Consider the following 8,611-nt stretch of genomic DNA (forward strand, 5'->3'; position numbering starts at 1 on the left):
CACAGCCTCAGCCTTAGACCGCCAGCCCCCCACCCCCCACCATGGTGAGAGGCCAGGGTTAATTCCACAGATCCTCCTCAGGGCTGGGTAAATTTCACTTCTCTTATAGCATGGACAGGTGGCACTGGCCCCTGCGTCCCTAGAACTCAAGTTGCACAGCTGAAATTTCACCCTCAGAGTAAGAACCCGGAATGGGACATCTGAGGAAAGGCTGCCCCGCCCACTCTAACCCAGCCAGGCTGTGTGTCAGTAGTGCCTGCCTGTTAGGGCTGGGCCTGGGAGCAGGTGACTTGTGCGCAGTGAGCGAGAGCTCCTGACTTGGGCCTCAGGGCTCACCTTCTCCCATCTGACCTGGGAGTTGTCTAGGGGCAGGGAAAGGGCCGTAGTGGGTCAGGCATCAGCAAGAGCAGTGAGTTGGATTTTTTTTTTTTGATTGAGGTAAATAAAAAAAGCTCTATCCTGCAACATCTGGAGATATAGAGTCTGTGCCCCCCAAATTCCAGACCTGATCCCCCCTTCACATCAGGCTCTTCCGGTACTGACTGTGCTGGGAGGCCTGTCTGAGGTGGGAGTCTGGGGTCTGCAGGTCCATCTGTCTGTACAGGTCTCTCAGCTCCCTGACTTCCTGCAGCACCCTCTTTGCCTGGCTCCAGTTGGACGAAGCCTCTCCCAGCAGCCTCTCTGTCTCCAGCAGCAGCTGCTCTGACTCCGAATCGGGTGGAGACTGTGGGGGGTCCTTGGCCTTTCGCTTGCCATCTCCCAGTCCCTGAACCTCTGCCAGCAGCTCCTGAGTCTTCTCCAGTTTCCTTGCTACCAGGTCCTGGATCCGGGACAGCTGCCCCGGCTGGGAGGGAACGGGGGCTGGGGATTCCTCGGCTGGAAGGTGGAGGGGGCGGGCTGGGGCAGTGTCCCTCTGGGATAGGATCTCCTCCAGGGAGGCACAGCGGCCCTTCTCTGTAGAGGGCAACTTCTTCGGGGCTTGTGGGGTATAGGTGGCTCCCTTGTCTGGCTTCTCCCAAGGCCGAGAAAGGCTGCTGGCCCGGTGTGAAGAGGGCTGGATTCGGTCGGAGTCGGCTCTCCGTCTACTGCCGGCTAGCTGGGCCACAGACTTGTCTAGATCCACCCGAAAGTTCTCAGCACAAGAGGCTGGCTCCTCAGGGGAAGGGTCTTCTTCTTGGATCAGGTCTAAGGTCAGCATCCCGTCTGAGGTAGAGGTGGAAGCCTGGGAAGGAAGGGGGACACGCATCAGCCCCCCGATGATGAGTGCCATTTGGGGCCCCTTCCCCACTCCCGGCTGAGCCCCTTGACTGAAGGACAGTGTGAAAGAAGAGGGACCCACATCAGCCCCCAATGATGAGTGCCATCTGGGGCCCCTTCCCTCCACTCCCGGCTGAGCCCCTCGACTGTGCTATTTCAGAGTCCTTTGAGGACGATTTGAAGTTCTTTCTTTTGTTTTTCTGTTCCTTACCTTCTCCTGCATACTGTCTTGGTTCTCTGCTCTGCTACAAGCTTCCTGGAAAGTGTCTACTTCCATACTGGGGACTCTAAACATCACATGGGATGGCCCATGATTCACGGTAAGGTGGACAGACAGAAGAGGAGAATGCTCTACCCGTGTCCTCTTGGCCACACACCTTAGCCTGCTCTGATATCTGAACTCTGAATCCTTGCCTGATCACAGACCTTCTTATTTCTAAATGCTGCAATTTAGCAGCTGTAAAGGGATTTCAGACGTGTGGTCCTGACAGAGCCTTTACAGCTGGGCAGCTCTGGAGACCACGGGTCTGAACGCAAGGCCTGTGTTCTTGCTCCTGAAGGGACAGCCCCTCCCTAGGCTCTGAGCACGGCTGCCTGAGAGAACTCACTCCTTCATTCAGGAGAGGCTTTGCTGTGGGGACACAGCACTGGCCCTCACTACCAGGGTGGCCAGCCACCACACAGCAGCATGTAGCATGCCACACTCAGCTCTTCTGTTTGTCCCCTTCTGAGGGGCATTTCTCACTTCCTCAGACATTACTGAGAACACAGATGCTGACTCAGGGTAGGTGCTGAGTGAGTCATTTTGATTTGGGAAATCAGGCAGGGCGGTAGGGTGGACAGGCCTCCCGAGCCTTTGATCCTCGGATGAGGAGGACTCCTACAAATGTCCCTGCTTGTTCACAGCTGAGATGGACGGACACAGACTGGCCCCTGGGTGACAATGTTTACTTTCTTGCAGCATTACATACCACAGCCATGAGGTGTCCCCGAGTTGGAGGGCGGCGGGAATGTTGGATTTTTGCTCTGTCTCGAGTAGGGTGGGCAAGGTAGCTGTCCTCTTCAACGGTGACCTGAGGAGACGCTCCGTGAGTCACGGGCTTTCTTTAGGACTCTGTCCCAACTAGATGCCCCTAATGTGCCTGGCCTGGGAAATATTCACCCCATCAACTATTTCTGAGCAGGGCCCCAGGCAGAAGGATTTATGGACACAGCTGACCCAAGGCTGGCTCAAGCATCAGGAAGCTGGAGAGGGGGTGAGCAGAGAAGACTTCAGAGAGAATATGGGGGACAATAGGGCCTTTAAGGAAGCAGAGAAAGTAGAGTTGGGGTGAACTAAACACCCCACAAACACCCCTCCTCTGTGAGTCATGGCCTGTGTTCTGCCACAGCACCCCTTTCCCACAACAGCCCTGACCTCATCCAAGATGCGGTTCTTGGCTCTGGTGATAGCGGAGCTCAGGGCGTTGATCCATGACTCCTTCTCTTCAGGGCTCAGTGCCAGGAAGATCAGGTTGGGTGCCTGAAGGGGACATTCTTGCTTTAACTAGTTACACATAAATTATAATCCCCCAAGGAAAAGACATTACAATCTCATTTCCGCACACCCAACTCCTGGAAAGAGAGGTTCCGTGTCTGGAATCATGAATGATCGAAAGGAACCCAGAGTCTGTCCCTGCAGAATGCGCAGGTTGTTTTAGGAACGATGGAGGAAGAGCTAAGAGTGTCATGGGATTTGACCATTGGGGAGGTGTGACAAAGCTGAGGTATTAAAGGTCTTTACGTGTCAGATGACACAATGTGACAAGCACGGATTCCCTGGCTTCCCTTGAACTTCAACCACCCATCAGGGCACAGGGGCCAATAAATAACTCTTCTTCCAAGAGAATACATGTGAATGCACAGTGTGTGTGTGTAAAGGGGAAAAGGGAGGGGGCAGGGAGGGAAACATCTTTATGGATGAACAAGCTCACAGAGCAGGCCTGCCTGGAAGGAAGGGAACGGACAGAATATTCTCCAGTTAAATAATAAAAGCCAACATGGGAGGCAGAGGCAGGCAGATCTCTGTGAGTTTGAGGCCAGCCTGGTCTACAAGAGCTGGTTCCAGGACAGGCCCCAAAGCTACAGAGAAACCCTGTCTCGAAAAACCAAATAAATAAAATAAATAAATAAATAAATAAATAAATAAATAAATAAAGGCCAGAGGGAGAACAATTCTGGGGGTTGTTCTGGGCCTCACGGCCCTGACCAGCCTGCCAGGCCGCAGACCCACCATGGTGCCTGGCTGCTTGCATCGGGCCAGGGTGAACTTGCTGTGGTTTTTCTTGCTTCTGCTCTTGGATTTCCGGAGTTCTTCGCACTTCTCATAGTCGGTCAGGTCAAACACCTCTTGGATATTTTTCTCATCCTTTACCTAGGGGAGGTTTGGGGTGCGACAGGATAAAATTACTCTGCTTCTCCTGCTGAGGGAAGGGGAGGATGATGGTGAGCCGGCCCACCCAGCTGTAGTAGTGGGATAGGACTAAGAGTCCTTGTGTGGGCTCCTGTTTAACCCCTTGCCTTCCAAGCCCCCATTCCAGGCTCTCCCTCTACTTACGATCGTCCCTCTGTTTCTGAAGGACACACACAGCCTCACAAGCCTTAAAGGGACACGGTGAGCAGGCTGACCCGATCATCCCGAGTGGTCATTAACCGTCCAGGGGAAGGTGAAAAGGGCAGCCGGCATCTGCCTCTGGCCTCAGGGAATATTATGGTTCCCAAGAGCGTCCCTTCCCACCTGCTCTTTCTTCTAAAGTAGGACATTATAGGAGATTTTTCCTGGCCAGCGGGCCAGTCACCCTCTTCTGCTTAGCTGGGAATATGCCAGGAATGAGTCGGTCATGTTTCCCGGGAAAAAGTGGAAATTGAGCAAATGTGGCCCCAGGGTTCCCTTGGCAACCCTCTACCAGCCTGTAGTTGGTCGCCCATCATCTGTGCTGGTGGGGCAGCGAAGGGCACATTCATCTGGCTCCATTGGTCTGGCAAGGCTCGGTTCTCTAGGATTCTCCGTTTTAGGGTCCCTGGGCTTTTGGCTGGGAAGTGACCAAGAGGCCTTAAACATTATGGTGGGCATGGGACAAGGTGCCACAGGAATGTTTGAGAACAATTTACAGGAACCCACGCTGGGCTGTGGGAACTCCTCTCTGGCTCCTTCCCCAGAGAGACTATCAGTGGAGTCCAGAAAGCCTGGAGAGGAAAGAGCTGGGTGTGTGCAGCAAGGAAAAGGACTCACTTCTGTCTTCCTGAGGGAAGGGAGGGAGCACTCCTGGCTTGGACATGGCCGATAAGGCACTGTGGGAGCAGGAGGTGTTGACAGAGGTTAGGAGGGGTACAGGGAGGAGACGGGGTGAGGTAGGCAGCAGAGTAAGTAAACGGCAGTGCCCGGGAAAGACAGACCCCTTGCAGGGTTTCTGTGAATTGTTCTGGGCCATATTCAGTGTCTTCATCATGGCAAACTCCTAATGTCTCGTTTACAACTACATCTTCCAAATGAACCCTTCCTTCTCAGGGCCCACATGGACTGAGTATCCTAAATATCGCTTTCAACCTAACTTCCCCTACCATGAAGTCACCCCAAGGTGTGGCTGTGTTCCTACATCAGCGGTTGATCAGAAGACACCTCAGCTGCCTTAAAGGGTGCCCTTGGAGAGTAGGGAATGGTCCACAACCCGGGGGCTTCTCTAGTGGAGGAAGTTGGGGAGACCTTGCTTTCCCAAGAAACACCAACAGAAACCATGGAATGGTTACGGGCGTTTTTCTTTTTTGCATCAGCATGTAAACTGCAAATATATTTTGCTTTGGGTTTTTACATCTTCAATCTATTGGTTCGTTTACAATCTACTGTTTTGTTTAGAGGCAGAATAAATGGTGTCTTCTGGCAGCTTCACCCTTAGCCCAGGTCCACTGGACCATGGACTTGGCTCTGAAGAAGGGTCAAGAGTAGGTGCATTCCCGCCACCCCCTTTCCAGTGCCCTCCCCAGCAGGGGGCATCTGGCCCCAGGACTAGTCAGATGCTCCTGACTCAGAGGACAGCAGACACTCTGAGGTCACCCTATGGTCTCTCTGCCCCGTATCCCCCTTCAAACACACACAGGCTTATTAACCAACTAACCATGCACTTATGTCCCCAGGTTCTGCCTTTTGGACAAACAGAGGCCTTGTTTAGTTTCTTTAGCCTTTCACTGCCCTTCAGTTTCCCGACATGTAGGAAGCCTTTCCTGATTGCTCGCTGTGTTTCCTGGCATTGTGAAGGAGATAGATACACTGTGACACTTGCTGCAGCTAGTTTAAATAAATAAAACCACAGTGGAAAGCCAGACAATTGAGGTGAGAGCTTTCCTTAGGATCTGGGACTAGGTAGCAGCGACCCTTCAAAGTAAACTCTCCTCCAAGCCTTCCCGCAGCTAGCTCCTAAGACTCTCCAACCGCTCTGTTCAGGCCCCTTCAAGAGGGGCCTCTCGGGCTCAGTGCTCTTTGGTTCTCTCTCCTTGTCTCAGCAGACAGTTTTTGGATGAGTACTTCTCTTGGGCTGCAAGTGTGTCTGCTTCAACACCATAAAAGGATTTATTTACCCGAATAGAACGGCAGAATGCATGTCGAGTGCGGAAAGCAGAAGAGGTTAGAGGACTTGCCAGTCCGTTCTGGGTGAGGGAGCACAGTCAAGGGAGGAAGGGGGTGGTCTAAAGGGGACACAGTCTATAATGTAGGAAGTCAGGGGAAGGAAGTTCAGCTTCTCGGCACTCCTGGTATTGAGTGGAGAGTTAGGGTTTTACAAAAGGGAAGGGGGTCTGGATTCCACGACCTGCCTTTAGAGTCTGACCCAGGGTGGGCTGTGGTTCATGCTCAACTACTGAATCAACGCCGCACGCGCGCACATACACACAGGCGCTCACAGTCCTAACTCCTTCCCCCCGCCCCACTCCACAGATAAAGGTGGGCAGGGTATGAGTTCCTTGTTTTGTTTTCTTTCTTTCTAAGTGAAGGGGAAGGTGAGGAAGAGGCCTGGTTCAGGATACTGACTCCTACACAAATCCGGCATTCACAGCTACTGGATGTCAGGTCCCAGAGACTGACTCCAGTTTGCGGTTTTCTATGATTGAGGGTGACTTGCCACTCAGGAGACCTACATATGCCCCCTGCTACAGACAGGAACGGAAAGGATGGTGGGCTGGGTGGGAAAGGCAGGAAGGGGCGAAGGACAAGATGACCAGTGTGTTTCAACAGAAAATTAGAAAAAAAAAAAAAGAAATCCGGTATTTCATGGGGCCAGACTATGGTAAGAGGCAGCGGACGTTCAGAACTTCTGGGAAAGGTGTCCGTAAAGGCACATTAAATAAGTAAAGTCCTAACTCCCATTCAGGTAAAGTCACTCGGGGCTGACTTTTCTCTGCAGATACAGGACTTTTGCGACCCCTGAACTTGCAGAGAGGGAGGCGGGGCAAGCCGGAGAACTAGCCGCCGTGGGGACCGGGTCGGGATGGGCAAGGGCGCCTACCTCCTTCTCGGAGACGTAGAGCTGGTCGCCTTTGAGCACCACATAGCGGTTTTTCCAAATCTCCCTGAAAATGCCTTTCCCGCAGAATTTCCGGACCCAGCCGACCTTCTCGGGCGCCGCGGAATGATGGTTTCCATCCGGAGGCCCCTGCCCGGGCGAGACGGGGAAGCGGCGGCTCAGCCGGGTCCCCGCGGCCTCCCCCCCGCCCCCGCCCGGCCCCGGCCCCATTGTCCGCGCGGCGCGCACTCACCCGCTTGCCGGAGCCGCTCTTCTTCATGGCGGGATCGGGCGGCCGCGCCCGCTGCTCGCTCGCCGGCGGCTCGCGCTACCCGCAGGCCGGGCCCCCGCTGCCCCCGCCGCCCATGCCCGCCCCCGCCGCACGGGCCCCGGCCGCCGCCGCTGACGTCGCGGGCTCCGAATGAAGGGCGGACCGTGGCGCCGCCGCCGCCGCCGTGCGCTCCCCGCCCCCCGCCTTTGTTTCCGACCCGGCACCCGGCGGAGGCGCGAGCGGATAACCGGGAGGCGCGGCGATGGGGGCGGGCCCGAGGCGTGGCGAGCGGGACGGAGCGGAGGCGCCGCGGGAGACCAGCCGCCTCGGACCCACCGGCTCGGGCTGGCGGGGCTCCGGGAGGCTCCAGGCTCGACCGGGCGCCCCGCGAGGCCTGCGGGAAACACGCGTGCAGCGGCTGGGAGGCCCGCGACCTCTTCTGAGCCCCGAGTTTGTGGCGGGGCCGGGCGGGAGCCCAAGTTTGAGGACAGCTTTCCTCACCACTCCGCGGTCTCCGATCCCCTATCGGGTAAATGGAGGAGGCTGAGCTGAAAGCCCCGGGAGGACCCAAGTGTTGTCTTCCAGGGCCAATTACTACCAGACAATACGCTAATAAACCTATTACCTGGTGTACGGTAACACAACCAGCACGAAAAGCGTCAAGATCCCTGGCACAGAGCAGGGGAAATTATCTTTTTCCAGAAACGCTCAAGATGAAGTGTTGGAAGTTTGTGGCTGGAGGCGTGGAGGATGTTTGGGCTTTTTTTTGGAATCAAGAAAGGACCCCAGACCCTCCCTCCTTCCCAATCCTGTAAGCGTCTCATTATCCACACCAATTGATTTCTCTTTCAGGTGGACACAGAACTTTGTCCTTTCAAAACACTCTTATTTTGACACTTAAACATGTTGAGTACCATTTTGTAAGGCATATAGAGTAAGAATATTATCCCTTGGAAAATGATCAGTCGGGCACGGCGGACCAAACGACATGCTCAAATTGACACGCTACTGTTAAATGAGTTAGAATGTAGATTTTCTGACCCCGCTCTACCTTTTAGGCTTAGTACACACAGCGCACGTCCCAAGCTCCCCTTTCCCATCTCGCTTTCTCAGTTTGGTACTGTCCTCTTTAAAAGGTGATGAAAAAAGTGAGAAAAAGCCGGCTATATGAGGAAGCAAAACGGGAGCTTTGGGGAACTTGGCTGGGCATAGAAGAATGGTTTGGATTGAGGTTTTTAATTTTTTTTTTTTTTTTTTTTTTTGACAAGGTCTTACATAGCCTAGGCTGCTTTCAGACTTACCACAGAGCGGGAGGCTGGTCTTGATCTGCTAATCCCCACCTGATTTACATAGTTTTAAATAGGGGCTGGGGGTGTGGCCCAGTGGTAGAGCAGTTTGCCTGGCATTCAGGAGGGGCTCTGGCTCAATTGCCTGCCCTGTAAGGAGGAAACTGATGATCCTGTTCACGAGGCAGAAGAAATCATCTCCCTCCTCCCAGGAGCTTTCACCTGCTCTACAGATTCTGGAGCATCCCTGGTGTGCAAGACACTGG

At 54.2% G+C, this 8,611-nt stretch overlaps 1 protein-coding gene across 2 annotated transcripts; it reads right to left on the minus strand.

The window, feature by feature from the left end:
• Positions 1-261: 261 nt before the first annotated feature.
• Positions 262-7,161, minus strand: Plekho1 (pleckstrin homology domain containing O1). 2 transcript variants are annotated; one of them, XM_057793848.1, is made up of 6 exons: positions 7,042-7,161; positions 6,792-6,938; positions 3,530-3,670; positions 2,675-2,779; positions 2,229-2,330; positions 269-1,222 (listed from the first exon to the last, which is right to left on the minus strand). In XM_057793848.1, the coding sequence occupies exons 1-6, from the start codon at positions 7,066-7,068 to the stop codon at positions 518-520; spliced, it is 1,227 nt and encodes a 408-aa protein (XP_057649831.1). In that variant the 5' UTR covers positions 7,069-7,161; the 3' UTR covers positions 269-517. The 2 variants fall into 2 exon arrangements, with proteins under 2 accessions (XP_057649832.1, XP_057649831.1); XM_057793849.1 differs by lacking the exons at positions 6,792-6,938; positions 7,042-7,161 and adding an exon at positions 3,854-4,375 and having other exon boundaries at positions 262-1,222.
• Between the last annotated feature and the right edge of the window lie 1,450 nt (positions 7,162-8,611).

This window comes from Chionomys nivalis, chromosome 18 (genome assembly GCF_950005125.1).
Source record: "Chionomys nivalis chromosome 18, mChiNiv1.1, whole genome shotgun sequence".
Classification (NCBI taxonomy): Eukaryota; Metazoa; Chordata; class Mammalia; order Rodentia; family Cricetidae; genus Chionomys; species Chionomys nivalis.

Bases quoted from the DNA above. Each gene is read 5' to 3' on its own strand.
- Plekho1 (XM_057793848.1), bottom strand. From the start codon at position 7,068: ATGAAGAAGAGCGGCTCCGGCAAGCGG. The intron at 6,939-7,041 runs GTGAGTGCGCGC...TCGCCCGGGCAG, and splicing joins AGAGCGGCTCCGGCAAGCGG to GGGCCTCCGGATGGAAACCA. The intron at 2,780-3,529 runs GTGGGTCTGCGG...TGTCCCCTTCAG, and splicing joins GCAAGCAGCCAGGCACCATG to GCACCCAACCTGATCTTCCT.